This window comes from Heterodontus francisci, chromosome 37, assembly GCF_036365525.1.
Source record: "Heterodontus francisci isolate sHetFra1 chromosome 37, sHetFra1.hap1, whole genome shotgun sequence".
Lineage (NCBI taxonomy): Eukaryota > Metazoa > Chordata > Chondrichthyes > Heterodontiformes > Heterodontidae > Heterodontus > Heterodontus francisci.
The window spans coordinates 37,337,162-37,353,567 of record NC_090407.1 but is presented as its reverse complement, the minus strand read 5'-3'; the positions used below and the strand labels follow the sequence as shown (position 1 = coordinate 37,353,567).

Genomic DNA, 16,406 nt, shown 5'->3' with positions numbered 1-16,406 from the left:
TCCTGCAAACGTAGTCATCAGGGACATTTGACTTCTCCCTGATCTCCCACATTTCACAGGAGGAGCATACTACCCCACTGACTGCCATTTCCACCCCTCGCGTTACTTCTGGCTTAAAAGAAAGAAAGAAAGTCAGAAATTGGGAATAAAAAAAAATTAAGCCTTATCTGGTCAATACTCACCCTCCTTACCGAAGCCTGACGTACACCAAAGCCCGCACTTTGACCTTAGAAGCAGCACTGCGACCTTGCAGCCCCTCCCAAAGATGGCTGCTCTCTGATCTTTAATCGCACTTTCGGATTTAACTCTGGGAAGAAGCCGTTGTTGGTGCTGATGTCGATGTGAGTCGCTGACTCCGGGAATCTCCAACTCGGGGCTCCACCGAACGCGGGCCTGTAACCAGTCCTCGGGCCCACACCCGTCCCTTGCCTCTGCGATGTCTCTGGCTGTGCAGCACCGGGCTAATCTCCAACTGCAGCCCCACGCTGTGTCCCGGCCGGGGCGGGTAGGCCTCTCAGCGGGCCCCTGCAACTGCTACTGTTGGTGTAGCGTGACTACTGGCTGTCTGCAGGTAGTCCGGTGCCAGCTCCCCGTGCTGATGGTAGTGTCTGTGTGGGAAGCCTGTCCGCTATGCCAGGGACCAGAGCCTGGAGACGGCACTGGGGCTGCTTCGAGTGGTGGACAATCCCAGACTTCCAGTTATTTGTCCTTGGTGGAGCCACTCCCCTAGCAAACCAACTTTTTTTTACATTTGAATGCATTTCTCTACTACTTTCATCCTTGCACAGGTGTAATCTGCAGATTTACTGACCATCCAAACATCACTGTTAAGGTCATTAATAAAGACAGTGAAGGGTAGCGCGCCTAGGACCAATCTCTGAGGAATGCCACTGATAATGTGCCTCCAGGTTAAACTGCAACCGTTAATTACAGTAAATTGGCTACAGGAATGGAGCCAATTCCTAATCCAGCGTTTCAAGTTCCTGCTGGTACCACAAGATTCTATATTATGAAGTAACCTAATGCAAGGTACCTTATCAAAGGATTTCTGCAAGCTCTGGTTGACAATGTCTATCGGATTTCCCTCATTCAAGGTTCTTGTGATAGTCTTTAGAGACAATCAAATATGTATTTTTCTGGAAGCTGTGTTGTGCATTTCTAATGGATCCTTCCCTTTCCCATTATTAATAAAGGGCATCTCTTACGAGCTAGCTTCTGGTCTGATACAGCAAGGGGCTCCCAAAGCACCTGTCCTAGGTGTTGGAAATGCAGCAGCCATTGTACACACAACAAGGTCCCTAAACAGCAATGTGATAACCAGATAATCGTTTTAGCGATGATGATGGTTAAGGGATGTATATTGGCTAGGACACCATGGAAAGTACCATCGGATCTTTTACGTTCACTTAAGAGGGCAGACAGGGCCTCGGTTTAATATATCTAAAAGACAGATATAATATACCCACAGCTTTCCTTTGGTGCCTCTGTGTCCTGCAGCTCTGACCATTTGTATATAGTAGCGTAGCTGGTGACCCAGGTCCACAATCTGCTGCACCCTGAAATGTTCAAGGACCTGGGTACTCAAGTGCCAGCTTCACTGTAAAATATAATTCTCCACAGTTATCCACAATGTATGGAAGCATTGTAGAACTGTCAGACTCTTAATTTACATGATTAGCAGAATTAATTTACTTGATATAGAATTTTAGCTGAGAACCTTTTTATTTTGTTTTTTCATTCTGAGTCTGGCAACAGCACAGCATGGGCTGAATTTTCTTTGTGGGCTTCTGAACCCACTGTCAGGATGTAATGGGGGTCAGAAAATTCCAGATGGCCTCCTTCACTTGGCCTTAGGTGGCCATGAACAAGCAGTTCAGAGAAGGTTCACTAGGTTGATTCCTGGGTTGCAGGGGTTGTCTTATGAGAAAAGGTTGAGCAGGTTGGGCCTGTACTCATTGGAGTTTAGAAGAATGATAGGTGATCTTACTGAAACATATAAGATTCTGCTTGATAAAGCAGAGGCTGAGAAGATGTTTCCCCTCGTGGGGGAATCTAGAACTAGGGGGCATTATTGCAAAATCAGGAGTCTCCCATTTAAGTCAGAGATGAGGAGGAATTTCTTCTCTGAGGGTCGTTAATCTTTGACATTCTATACCCCTGAGAGCAGTGGAGGTTGGGCATTGAATATATTCAAGGCTGAACAAGATTTTTGATCCACAGGGGAGTAAAGGGCTATGGGAGGCAGGTGGAAAAGTGGAGTGAAGGCCACAATCAGATCAGCCATGATCTTACTGAATGGTGGAGCAGGCTTAAGAGGATAAAAGGCCTATTCCTGCGTCTGTTTCTTATAGTCTTACCCGTTGGGCGGTTAGCCTTGCCACCCACTTATCCCACTTTTGGGGATATGGCCCAGGGGCAGGATGGAGTCAGAGACTGCCACGCATGCAGGCCGGAGACACTATTTTTAGCGCCCACCTGGCTCCCCCGTTCCCGGCCCCAACAGGGGCTCAAAATCTTACCCATGTCTTGCATTTTCCAGGCCACTTCAACATTCTCTCCACACTTTTTATAGAGCTTCAACAGTTCAAATCTTGTTACATAACCTTCAGAAAATATTGTTACTGATTTCCAAGTGCTGCATGACCTTCCCCTCATTAAGAACATCTCCTCTCTCTCTGCAGTGTACACACACGCTCATGATTGGTCTATAAACAAGTACTAATTATTTTTGTTTATAAATCTTGAACCTTCAAAAGGGATTCTGTAAGATAAAAGGGCATATCACTGAGAGATAACATCTGATGTGTATCCCCCATGACTAAACAAAAAAAATGTAAACTATGCTGCTGACAGGTGACACTGAAGTATTCTGTTGATGTCAGCAGCGGCAGGAAGAGGTCCTTATTTGGCCCGAGCGGGAAGGCCTTCGTCGGCCTATCCCACACCCGGGAGAATTAGAACCGGCGATCCAGGCGTCGGGTTCCATGGCGGCCGCTGCTGCTCCAATTCTCCGGCCCTACCCCGCCATGAAACCTACCGTCGGGAGGAGAACAAGATCCAGCCCAGTGTTTTGGGTTGATGACCTTTCGTCAGTTCTGACTTGAAATGTTAACTCTGTTTCTCTTTCTACATATGCAGCCTAACCTGATGAGTATTGCCAGCATTTTCTGTTTCCATTCCTTTTTCCAGCATCCGCAGTATTTTGCTTTTGGATCTGAGCTGAGGCTATGTGACGGAAATTCAGCACTGGAGGCTGGATAATGCTGGAAAGAAAGCAACTAAAATTGAAATTGCTTAGTTAGAGAGCTTCCTTCTTTTTCTTTATTTTCTAAATTAGTCCTGAGGAATGCATTTGATGGACAAATGCCATCCTAACTCTATTACAACTTGAAATTTAAATTGATTTGAAATTAACCAACAGAAAATGCTGGAGATACACAGCAGGTCCTTCAGCATCTAGAAAGAGAAAAGGTGGGTTGGCGTATGGGACCCTGCCTCAGAACATGTTTTTCAAGGGCTATACTATTCTCAATGCTACTGATATTTTTTTGCACATAAGAATATGGCATTGGTGATTGATGCTTTTCACCTAGAGACAGTGACTCCATTCTAATATGGCCACCAGGTTGCTAAGGAGGTTTTCAATTTTTAAAGGTGCTGCTCTAGCTTTACCTGAGGGCTTTGTGTGTAAATGCAATCCCTCGATTGCCTCCTTAAATACTTCAATTGCCTTCCCGCTGCTGCCATGCAAATTGCCGACAAGACTCCCAGTTTCCCCCCATGGGAAAGACAGAAAGACATGGGAAGACATTGGCATACCAGCCCGACGGCTTTTTTCCTGATTTTATTTATTTTTTTATTTATTTAGAGATACAGCACTGAAACAGGCCCTTCGGCCCACCGAGTCTGTGCCAACCAACAACCACCCATTTATACTAACCCTACAGTAATCCCATATTCCCTATCACTTCCCTACACTAGGGGCAATTTACAACGGCCAATTTACCTATCACCTGCAAGTCTTTGGATGTGGGAGGAAACCGGAGCACCCGGCGAAAACCCACGCAGACACAGGGAGAACTTGCAAACTCTGCACAGGCAGTACCCAGAATCGAACCTGGGTCCCTGGAGCTGTGAGGCTGCGGTGCTAACCACTGTGCCGCCCCCACTTGCAGACCCGCTGCCAACGGCCTGGGGAAATTCCCCCCCAATGACTCTGAATGGCAGGTCAATTGTAAAGAGTAGTAACAACACTAATCTCACTAGTGTTTGTAACAAAGTGTAAATATTACATCCTATTTCACCAATGCCCAGGTGTAAATAGGATATAACATTCTTGCAGGAAAACATGTAAAAGTATATTTAAAGAAACAATGGGCTGGATTTTCGTTTTTGGGTCCCGATCCTGCTGTTGGAAGAAAGTGCGGGCCGGGAACTTACACATGCTGGCACTGGGACCCAGAGGATGATTTTTCAAGGCCAATTAAGTGACTGCCTCTGGGAGCCCTGTCTATTATGGACAAATGGCGGGCTCCCGAGGTTGGAGGGCAAATAGGAGGCCCTGCAGCATTGAGAGATCGGAATCCCCACTGTTGGATGTGGGACCTGGCGATGTAGGTAGGAGAAAGAGACGGCATCTCAAGATGGAGGCACCCTCTGAACAATTTTACAAATTTTTAAAATCAAAGCGGGCACAGCTGCCAGTCTGTCATCATGGAGGGGTAACCTCTCTGCTGGATAGCCATTGGCCGCAGCTGTAGCCTGACGTCGATGTCAGGCGGGGGTGGTTCCCTAGATGGATGGAGTGGTGGCTCCCTCCCAGCCCCGTCTGCTACTGGGAGGCTGCCTCCATCCGTTGGCCATGTTTTGGCCTTCGTGGGGGGCTCCGCATGCTGACTGGAAATATCCAGTTGGCGTGTGCAGAGTTTCCCCGATCCCTACTCCATGAAAATTGCCCGGAGGTGGGACCATGGCGGGAGACTGGCATGCTGCCAGTAGCAGGAAATTGCGGGCCTTTCCGACTCCATTTTCACCTCCGCAGCCAAATGAAAATTCGGCCCAATATGTTATTGGATGACAGATAATAACTAACTGATGTATTTCTCTCTTTGTTTTAGAGAATATATTTATGACGTTGATTGAGGGCAGCACCATTTTTTACTCGTTATCGACTCATCCTCCCCTATTGGAAGTCAGTCACCTCATCCTTGAAAACATGTTGGTCTCTGGGTCAGAAACAATTCCTGGGGTGGTTGCACCTTCTAAACAGACAAGTAAGTAACAGAAACCAGCGTACTCATTGACTGTAGACAATGGCTGTAATGCAGTAATCATGGGTGACTTCAATCTGCATATAGACTGGGTAAACCTAATGAGCACTAATGCTGTGGAGGATGAGTTTCTGGAGTGTGTTAGGGATGGATTTCTAGAGCAGTATGTTGAGGAACCAATTAGAGAACAGGCTATTTTAGATCTAGTATTATGTAATGAGAAAGGGCTAATTAATCTTGTAAAAGAATCTTTAGGGAGGAGTGACCATAATATGATAAAATTTTACATTATGTTTGAAAGTGAGGTAGTTCAATCTGAAGCTAAGGTGTTAAATTTGAACAAAGGAAATTATGAAGGTATGAGGGGCAAATTGGCTGAGGTGGATTGGGAAAATACATTAAAAGATATGACAGTACATAAGCAATGGATAGTCTTCAAAGAAATATTACATAGTTTACAGCAACTATACATTCCTTCAAGGCACAAAAACCCCAAAAGTAAAGGCAGTCAACCGGAGATAACAAAGGATTGTATAAGATTAAAAGAAAAGGCCTATAAAGTTGCCAGAAATAGTGGTAAACCTGAGGATTGGGAAGATTTTAAATACAGCAAAGAAGGATGAAGAAACTGATAAAGGGAGAATAGAATATGAATGTAAGGTAGCAAAATATATAAAAATGGACTGTAAAAGCTTCTACATGTACGTAAAAAGGAAACGTTTGGCTAAGACGGGGCCAGGGCGGCGCAGTGGTTAGCACCGCGACCTCACAGCTCGAGCAACCCGGGTTCAATTCTGGGTACTGCCTGTGTGGAGTTTGCAAGTTCTCCCTGTGACCGCGTGGGTTTCCGCCAAGTGCTCCGGTTTCCTCCCACAGCCAAAGACTTGCAGGTTGATAGGTAAATTGGCCATTGTAAATTGCCCCTAGTGTAGGTAGGTGGTAGGAGAATGGTGGGGATGTAGTAGGGAATATGGGATTAATGTAGGATTAGTATTAATAGGTGGTTGTTGGTCAGCACAGACTTGGTGGGCCAAAGAGCCTGTTCCTGTGCTGTATCTGTATGACTATGACTATGACTATGACTAAGACAAATGTGGGCCCATTACAGGCAGAGTCAGGAGAATTTATAATGGGGAATAGAGACATGGCAGAGAAGCTAAATGATTACTTTGTGTCTGTCTTCCCTGAGGAAGATACAAGAAATCTCACAGAATTAGAGATCCAAGGGACTAGGGGGAATGAGGAATTGAAGGAAATCAGTATTAGTAAGAAGATTATCTTGGAGAAATTAATGGGGTTGAAAGTTGATAAGTCCCCAGGACCAGATATTCTACATCCCAGAGTGTTGACAGAGGTAGCAATGGAGATTGTGGATGCATTGGTGATCATCTGCTAAAATTGTATGGATTCTGGAGCAGTTCCTGCAGATTGGAAGGTCGCAAATGTCGCCCCACTATTTCAGAAGGGAGGGAGAGAGAAAATGGGAATTACAGACTGTTGAGCCTTACATCAGTCGTTGGGAAAATGCTAGAATCTATTCTAAAGGATGTGATAAATGGACACTTGGATACTAATGACCTAATTGGGCATAGTCAACATGGATTTATGAATGGGAAATCATGTTTGACGAACCTGTTGGAGTTTTTTCTTAGAATCATAGAAATTTTAAGGCACAGAAAGAGGCCACTTGACCCATCGTGTCTGTGCCAGCTGAAAAATGATTAGGATGTTACTAACCGAATCGATAAAGGAGAGTCGGTGGACATGGTATACTTGGATTTTCAGAAGGCTTTTGATAAAGTCCCTCTCAGGAGGTTGGTTAGCAAAATTAAAGCACATGGGATAGGAGGTAATATACTGGCATGGATTCAGGATTGGTTAACGAGCAGGAAGCAGAGAGTTGGAATAAACGGGTCATTCTCGTGTTGGCAGGCTGTGACTAGTGGGGTACCGCAGGGATCAGTGCTTGGGCCCCAGCTGTTCACAGTATATATCAATGATTTAGATGTGGGGACCAAATGTAATATTTCCAAGTTCATGGATGACACACAACTAGGTGGGAATGTGTGTTGTGAGGAAGATGGAAAGTGGCTTCAAGGGAATTTGGACAGACTTAGTGAGTGTGCAACAACGAGGCAGATGGAATAGAATGTGGAAAAATGTGAGGTTATCCACTTTAGTAGGAGGAATAGATGTGCAGAGTATTTCTTAAATAGTAAGAGCTTAGAAAGTGTAGATGTACAAAGGGACCTGGATGTCCTTGTCAATAAGTCACTGAAAGCTAACATGCAGATGCAGCAAACAATTAAGAAGGCTAATGGTATGTTAGCCTTTATCACAATAGGATTTGAGTACAGGAGGAGTGAAGTCTTGCTTCAATAGTATAGAACCTTGGTTGGATCGCACCGGGAGTACTATGTGCAGTTTTGGTCCCTTTACCTTAGGAAGGATATTATTGCCATAGAGGGAGTGCAACGAAGGTTCACCAGACTTGTTCTGGAATGGCGGGATTGTCCTATGAAGAGAGATTGGGGAAACTGGGCCTGTATACTCCGGAGTTTTGAAGAATGAGAGGTGACCGCAGAGCTACAAAATACTTAAAGGGATAGACAGGGCAGATGCAGCTAAGATGTTTCCCCTGGTTGGGGAGTCTAGAACCAGTAGACACAATTTCAAAATAAGGGGGAAGCCACTTAGGACAGCGATGAGGAGAAATTTCTTTACTAAGAAGGTAGTGAATCTTTGGAATTCTCTATCCCAGAGGGTTGTGGAAGCTCAGTTATTGAGTATGTTTAAAGCAGAGATTGACAAATTTCTAAATACAAATGACATAAGAGGATATGAGGATAGTGTGGGAAAAAGGCATTGAAGTGGATAATCAGCCATGATCATATTGAATGGTGGGGCAAGCTCGATGGGCTGAATGGCCTACACCTGCTCCTACGTACCTATAGCTGGAATCTGAAACAGGTTATGTAACTATTTTAGAATTTACTTCAATTAAATGTCTCGGCTTAATTCCTGTGGGCAAGGCTTTGTCATACTTTCTGTGCTCGCTCTTGCACACCGGTTACACTACTGTTATGACCAGGTGAGAAACTTGTCTAGCGGTTTTTTGCTGTCTTTACCTGGCCTTAGTGTAACAGGGTTTAATTTTAAACACTGTGTTTTGAGCTCTCCTTTTTGTGAATCTTTGCTCCCAGTTTTCAATTATAAGGCAAAGAAATGAGCACACCAGGTTTTCTCAGGTTTAAAGAAGAAGCGAAATTTATTAAACCTTAAACTTAAACTCTAACACGGTTCACGCCTACCGATATACGATGCACCCACGCTAGCATGCACACGCGATATACACATGCAGATAGGGATAGAAAAGAGAAGAGAAGAAAAGATAAGGCGGAACAGTTTGAGGCAATATCTTGTTACAGTGCTTTGAGCTTGCAGTTTAGTCCTTGATTGTAAGTAGTCTTGCTTTTGTCAGGGCCCAGTGTTCTTCTTAAACCTTGTTCACATAGGAGACTTCTCTCTTGAGTTTCACGTGTTTTCACAAGATACAGTTCTGTGGGAAGGAGATGGGAGCAGGCAGACAGGAGAGGCTGTAATTCTTGCTTCAGTTCCAGGAGCACACGGCGTTCTGAGTTCAAATCCTCTGTTGGAAGTTCAAATTTCAACAGTCAGCTAGTCATGTGACTAAAACTGGTCTGACCATTTCTTCTGTGCATTAGGGAAGCAATGACTGGGTCCCTTTTGTTCCAACACTGCGAGTACTATGCAAATGTCCTTCCAGTCAGGGGCTTGCAATTTTAAGTTTTAATGTTCATGTGGTGAAATAATGTGTGCCTCAGTGTTGGTAGGTGGGAGGCTTGCCTGACACTTCAACAAAACCAAACAGTCTTGTTTCTTTCCTGGTCACTTTAGACAGATAGACTTATGTTCAATAATTATGAAGAGCTGTTATTTTCTCAGCTTGTCATCTTGGTAGCACTCCCAGCTCTGAGTCAATAGGTTGCTGCTCACTTTAGGACATGAGCATATATTCTAGGCTGACATGTCAGTGGATTATTGAGAGAATGACTCATCCATGGAGGTGCTGTCTTTCAGGTGAAAAGATAAACTGAAGCCTGGCTGTGTATTCATGTGGATGTGCAATATCCCATGGCATTAAATGAAGAGGAGTAGTGAATTCTCCCAATCTCCTGGCAACATTCTTGCTGCAATCAACATCACCAAAAGCAGATAACTGGTCATTTATCTCATTGCTGTTTGTGGGATCTTGTCTGCAAACTGGCTGCCGTGCACTTCAGAAAGGCTCCATTGACTGTGAAGTGCTTTGGGGTGTTCTGAAAATGTAAAGGTGCTAGATAAATCCAAGTTCTTTCTTTGTTTCTTAATGATTCAATGGAAATGAGATTCCTTTGAAATATAAAGAATATAAAAGCATAAGAAATATAAAGAACTAGCAGAGACCAGCAAAATATTTGTAGGGACATTAGTATCTTTATTGCAGCAGTACTTCTTTATATCCACATCCCACAGAATCACAGAATCATTACAGTGCAGAAGGAGGCCATTCAACCCATCGTGTCCTCACTGGCTCTCCAAAAGAAATTCTCTCTGTTCCATTCCCCTGTCTTCTCCCCATAACCCTGCACGTTCTTCCTTTTCGTATAACTGCCTGTCTCCCTTTTGAATGCTTCTATTGAACCTACCTCCACCATGTTCTCAGGCAGTGCATTCCAGACCTTAACCACTCGCTGCGTGAAAAAGTTTTTCTACATGTCACTCAATGTCCCATGCCATTCCAACCTTCCCATTGTCATCCCTGTCGTGCTTTACCCATCCCATTCCTTTCATCCCTCTCATATGAAGCCCATCCCATTCCCCTTATTCCTAAGCCATCCCCTTCCCATATTCCACCCCTCCCAGGCCATTCCTCCCCATTCCAAGCTGCCCCCTTCCTCCCTTTCATGCCTTCCATCCCTCCCTCCCTCCCACGCTGTCACACTTCCCTCCCTCTCATGCTGTCCCCAGCACTCCCTCCCTCGCATGCCGTTCCTCCCTCCTTCCCATGCCTTCCACCCCTCCCTCCCGTGCTTTAACATTCCATCTCTCCCATGCCGTCCCCTGTCCATGCCAAATCTCCTCCATCCCATGCCATGTCCCACTCCCTCCATGCTGTTCCTCCCTCAGCCCCCCCCCCAACCTCCCATGCCATCTCCCAACCCCCGCCCCCCCATTGCTGCTTCCACTCCTCTGCCCACCACCCGCCCCTCCCCATCATCGTCAAGAGCCGTCAGTGGGAGGCTGGAGCCCGCTAACAGAGGTCAGGGAGCAATGTGAGCTACAGCCCATTAACCGAGGCCGGGCGCAGCAAGAGCCGGGGGGCTGGAGCCCAACAACTGAGGCTGGGGAACTGCGAGGGCCAGGGGCTGGAGCCCATTAACCGAGGCCAGGAGCAGTGAGAGCCGGAGCCCAGTAACTGAGGCCGGGGAGCAGCAAGAGCTGGAGCCCAGTAACCGAGGCTGGGGAGCAGCGAGAGCTGGAGCCCAATAACCGAGACCGGGGAGCAGCGAGAGCTGGAGCCCAGTAACCGAGGCCGGGGAGCAGTGAGAGCGGGAGCCCAGCAACTGAGGCTGAGGAGCAATGAGAGCTGGAGCTAAAGCCTGGATACCCAACCCAAACCCGACTACGTTTGTCGGTTTCGGGTCAGGTCGAATTTCCAAGTGCAGCATTCGGGCTCGGGTTGGATCGGGCTGGACGGTGCTGCTTCCGGGAAGTCATGAGATCAGGCTTACCCATGATACCGCACAACACTAGCTGCAGGAATAGCCTGTTGCTAGAATGGATGAAGAATATTCGTGTCAGGTTGGGTCGGGCGTGAAAAAAAATTCAAGGTCTCTGGCTCGGGTTGAGTTCGGGTTGGCTGTGGTCGGGTCGTGCCTAGGTCGGGTTTTAGTTTTATACCCGAGCCAGGCTTTAGTTGGTGAGCCCAGTGACCGAGGCCGGGGAGCAATGAGAGCCAGGGAGCAGTGAGAGCTGGAGCCCAGTAACTGAGGCAGGGGAGCAGTGGGAGCCGGAGCCCACTGGCCGGGGCTGGCGAGCAGTGAGAGCTGGAGCCCAGTGGCTGAGGCCGGGGAGCAGTGAGAGCCAGAGCCCAGTAACCGAGGCCGGGGAGCAGTGAGAACCTGAGTCCAGTAACCAAGGCCAGGGAGCAATGAAGGCCGGGGAGCAATGAGAACCTGAGTCCAGTAACCAAGGCCAGGGAGCAATGAAGGCCGGGGAGCAATGAGAACCTGAGTCCAGTAACCGAGGCCAGGGAGCAATGAGAACCTGAGTCCAGTAACCGAGGCCGGGGATCAGTGAGAGCCGGAGCCCAGTAACTGAGGCCGGGAGCAGTGAGAGCCGGAGCCCAGTAACTGAAGCCGGGGAGCAGTGAGAGCCAGAGCCCAGTAACCGAGGTCGGGGAGCAGTGAGAACTGGAGTCCAGTGGCCGAGGCTGGGGATCAGTGAGAGCCAGAGCCCAGTAACCGAGGTCGGGGAGCAGTGAGAACCGGAGTCCAGTGGCCGAGGCCGGGGATCAGTGAGAGCTGGAGCCCAGTAACTGAGGCCGGGAGCAGTGAGAGCCAGAGCCCTGTAACCGAGGTCGGGGAGCAGTGAGAACCGGAGTCCAGTGGCCGAGGCCGGGGATCAGTGAGAGCTGGAGCCCAGTAACTGAGGCCGGGAGCAGTGAGAGCCAGAGCCCAGTAACTGAGGCCGGGAGCAGTGAGAGCCAGAGCCCAGTAACTGAGGTCGGGGAGCAGTGAGAACCGGAGTCCAGTAACTGAGGTCGGGGAGCAGTGAGAACCGGAGTCCAGTAACTGAGGCCGGGAAGAAGTGAGAACCAGAGTCCAGTAACCGAGGCTGGCGAGCAGTGAGAACCAGAGTCCAGTAACCAACGCCGGGGAGCAATGAGAACCAGAGTCCAGTAACCAAGGCCGGGGAGCAATGAGAACCAGAGTCCAGTAACCAAGGCCGGGGAGCAATGAGAACCAGAGTCCAGTAACCAACGCCGGGGAGCAATGAGAACCAGAGTCCAGTAACCAAGGCCGGGGAGCAATGAGAATCAGAGTCCAGTAACCGAGGCCGGGAAGAGGTGAGAACCAGAGTCCAGTAACCAAGGTCGGGGAGCAGTGAGAACCGGAGTCCAGTAACCGAGGTCGGGGAGCAGTGAGAACCGGAGTCCAGTAACCAAGGCCAGGGAGCAATGAGAACCAGAGTCCAGTAACTGAGGCTGGGAAGAGGTGAGAACCAGAGTCCAGTAACCGAGGCTGGGAAGAAGTGAGAACCAGAGTCCAGTAACCAAGGCCGGGGAGCAATTAGAGCCAGAGCCCAGTAACTCAGGCCAGGGAGTAGTGAGAGCCGGAGCCCAGTAACTCAGGCCAGGGAGTAGTAAGAGCCGGAGCCCAGTAACTCAGGCCGGGGAGCAGTGAGTACTGGAGCCGAGTAACTCAGGCCGGGGAGCAGTGAGTACTGGAGCCCAGTGGCCGAGGCCGGGGATCAGTGAGAGCCGGAGCCCAGTAACTGAAGCTGAGGAGCAGTGAGCGCCGGAGTCCAATAACTGAGGCGCGTGCGCCAGTCTCCACCCACCAAATCAACCCATTGACCAATCAGAAAATTGCAGACAGACAGAAATGTGTGTAATATTATTATAGATTATAGGAAACATAGGCTGCCTGAGCTTGCAGGTCCCATTGTTTGCTTCATCATGATTTGAGAAGATGATAGTCCTGAAAACTAATTAGTCACCCAAGTTTCTATAATTTTTTGGTTATAAAGATGATGGGCCTCCACACTGGCAAAAAGGGGCATGCTTCCTTTTGCTATCCCCTCCTCACACTTTTGGACTGTAACCTACAAAATGTTGCAGGAAGGTTATAGTCTCTTACTACTTTGTCACACAAAGCCTCAGGAGCCCCTCTTTTGGCAGTGTACTCTTTCAGTGGCACGCACCCATTCTCTGTGTGCTACTTCAACAGCCCAACCCACTCTCTGTGCTCAGTAGCCCTAATGCTGCTCTGCATGCTCTTTCAGTAGCACTGCACTGCTCCCTCGGCTGTGTGCATTCCTTGTTCACTGCACCCAACATCCTGCAATGAAAAGAATTAAGAAGGTCATGTAAAACAGAATGATTATAAATAGGAGCAGGCTTATAGGAGAGAGAGAAACAAAAGGGAAGGTAAAGGAATGAGCAAGGAAAGGAGAAAGAAAATCAAGGAAAGTGAAAAAGAGAAAAGCAAAAAGGAAGGGGTAGGAGAGAGAGGGAAACAGAAGGGAAGTAAGGGTAGGAGCAAAGATATGCAAGAAGAGAGGGAAGGTCAGAGAAGAAACAAAAAGGAAGGTGAGGAGAGAGAAAAAGACGACCAGGGGCAACTTACAATTGGTCATAGTTTATCCCTTTCTGCTTCTGGAATAAGCTAAGAATTTTATTCCACAAAATGAATGGGATGTTTGCAGCGATATATTCAGGTTCACTCTCATAATATTGTGTCCTGGAATGCAGAGAACTGTGACAGGCACCAGAATATTCACACTCATCATGGTTGTTCAAGCTTACCTCCAAATTATAGTGCCAAACACAATGCCTAGGCCGTGACCATTCTTCTGTCCTTGTTGTTTCTGCAAGTGATCAAACAGAAAAATTATTACAGTCGCTGCTCAGTCATGAGAGGCACATATGTGATAGACAAACTTTGTGTTAAGTGGCCTTGTTTTCTTTGACCTGAAAAAAGAGATTGCTTCATTCATACTGAGAATCAGTGCTATAAGTTCAGGCTCAGTGATTGGATCTGTGTACGAAGCTTAAGGAGAGCTTCTGGACAGCTCTACAGTTTGTGAATTTGATTATGTGGTGTTTGTGCTGTGCATATTAGGTGCTGTTTTGTGTTTGAAGTGTGTTTGCATAAACGATTTGTGCATTTTATTTAAGAAGGTTGAATTAAAGCAACGAGAGTAGATGATTTGCAATAGCAAGATGTGAGGTGAGGGGGATGCAGTGGTTGACAGGTGGGAACAGGGCTCATTTACAAGTTCACAGGCAGTCTTGATTTAAAGTCAGGTTTTTAGATAAATTTGACATTTGCTACTGGAAAAGTGAAATATAGCTTTAATTTTTTTGTTGCCTTTTCTCTCCTTGCTCCCCATTGCTACTGGAGAGTGATGCGTATGCAAACAAGACTCAACAGAACCTAATCGCTCACTGGTACCTGGCCTAAATGGTCAATCTTCACATCTGAGCCTTGATGCTGGAGCATATTGCTACTTAAATCAAACTTGTTCCTTTCAAATTTTTCCAACAGAAGTCATTAAATAGCAACCAGGAATGAGATCCCTGGCTGCTTTCTTTTTCCCCTCCTCCCAGGGTTAATTGTAAAGCCTCACCTCTGCCCTGGTTTAGATCAGCCAACTCGGCGAAAAATATGATGAATTGAATCTAGTAATATACTGACTTACAAAATCAGCCAGAAAATTTGCTGTTTTGTTCTTAAACGGAAGATCATTGAGTTCATCAACCTTAACTATAAATACTTATATCAGAATGAAGTAACCTACAAGATTTCTTGTAAACATCTGAGTAAACTCACCAATAAAAGATCTAACTATTTGTTAGAAATACCACTCTTACATGATCTCATTCTCAAATGAGAAGCAGAAGCAAAGTTGCTTTCCTTTATACATGTGTCCTGTCTTTGGCAATGCTGCCGTAGAAATTAGGTGTCATAAGTCACTCTGATAACAGGTAGACCACTCTCAAGAGGTTGGGCAAGGATCTTTAATCTTTGTGCTCCGCAGCCTGAGGTTTTCACACCATTCATCTTAATGGGCCGATAATTGCGGACTGGATGAATGTAGAAGTGGAAAATCCTGATCGGAAAGGCAAACCAGTAGCAGCACTCAGCATCTGCAGGCTGTCACTTGTAGTTTGAGCTCCAGGCCCACTTGTTTAGACTGACAGGTACACGTCAGGGAAAGTTTATGGTTGCTAAAATAAAGTTGCGCACGTGACTTGTAAGCTTGTGAAGTTGCCTTAGTATTGCACTTGTGCTGGAATTTCATCCTCCAACCTTAACAGAACCATAATATATTCATCATATAAATATCCCATACAAAACTTGCCACAGGAAAAAAACTCCTCCACAGCCAGCAAATGATGAAAGCACATCTTTGTTGGAACAGGGATAGGATGCGTTAGAATTTCTTTTATGTTGTAATGACAGATAAAATGGGAATGAACTATCCAAAGCTAAGCTAGAAGTGAGATAATTCTACAAACCATCCTGCTTGGGTGTATGCTGTCCAAACTTATTTTAGTTGCTGTTGCATCTTGTTCTCTTGCTTGCTATTACTCCCATTTCCTGTGAGTGTAATATCTGCTCTGCGTGGTCCTGCCAGCAGACTATCTAAACTTCCTTCTATTGCTGCACACCTATCAGCAGAGTCCTGCCATCTTCCTGGAAGATGAGGCAAAAATGAATTATGTATTACTTTATCAATCACTGGGGCTGCATTTGCAAAGTTGTAACAAACCAGGTCAGCCATGGTTTCTTCACCACCCCATATCCCACTATTATCCAGGGCCAGATCAGTTTTCTGAATATTGGGGTGCCCTTATGTAGAGCTAGCTATTTTTTAAATGGAAAGCTATGGCAATCTGTGACATCAGTTCCAGTTTATTATACAAGTAAAATCTAATATAGGTCAGTAAAGCATGGGAAATGACGAGATTTTAAGTTGCGTATCTGAATGAAAAAGTGACAAGATTTTTTTTAGAAGAATGAGAAGTTTCAGACAGCACGAAAGTAAAAGCAGAATACTGCGGATGCTGGAAATCTGAAATAAAAACAGCAAGTGCTGGAAATACTCAACAGGTCAGGCAGCATCTGTGGAGAGAGAATGTTTCAATTCTGACGGTAACTCTCTTTATCTCTCCACAGATGCTGCCAGACCTGCTGAGTATTTCCATTACTTTCTGTTTTTATTTCAGACAGCACTAATATTGTTACAATGATGTCACATACAAGTGACACTATGTATTTTAATAAGACAACGTTATATTATAGCATAAATGGGAACTGTTTGCAAACACATTTGTTGCAAAGC

The 16,406-nt window shown here is 46.3% G+C and overlaps 1 protein-coding gene across 6 annotated transcripts in view; it reads left to right on the top strand.

Annotated features, from left to right (window-relative positions):
• nphp4 (nephronophthisis 4) overlaps nucleotides 1–16,406 on the top strand; it is a 532,906-nt gene that overhangs the window by 145,858 nt on the left and 370,642 nt on the right. For all 6 annotated transcript variants that reach the window (XM_068017516.1, XM_068017513.1, XM_068017512.1 and 3 more), the window contains one exon: nucleotides 5,118–5,273. In XM_068017516.1, coding sequence (XP_067873617.1) covers nucleotides 5,118–5,273 — 156 coding nt within the window. The remainder of the gene's footprint in view (nucleotides 1–5,117; nucleotides 5,274–16,406) is intronic.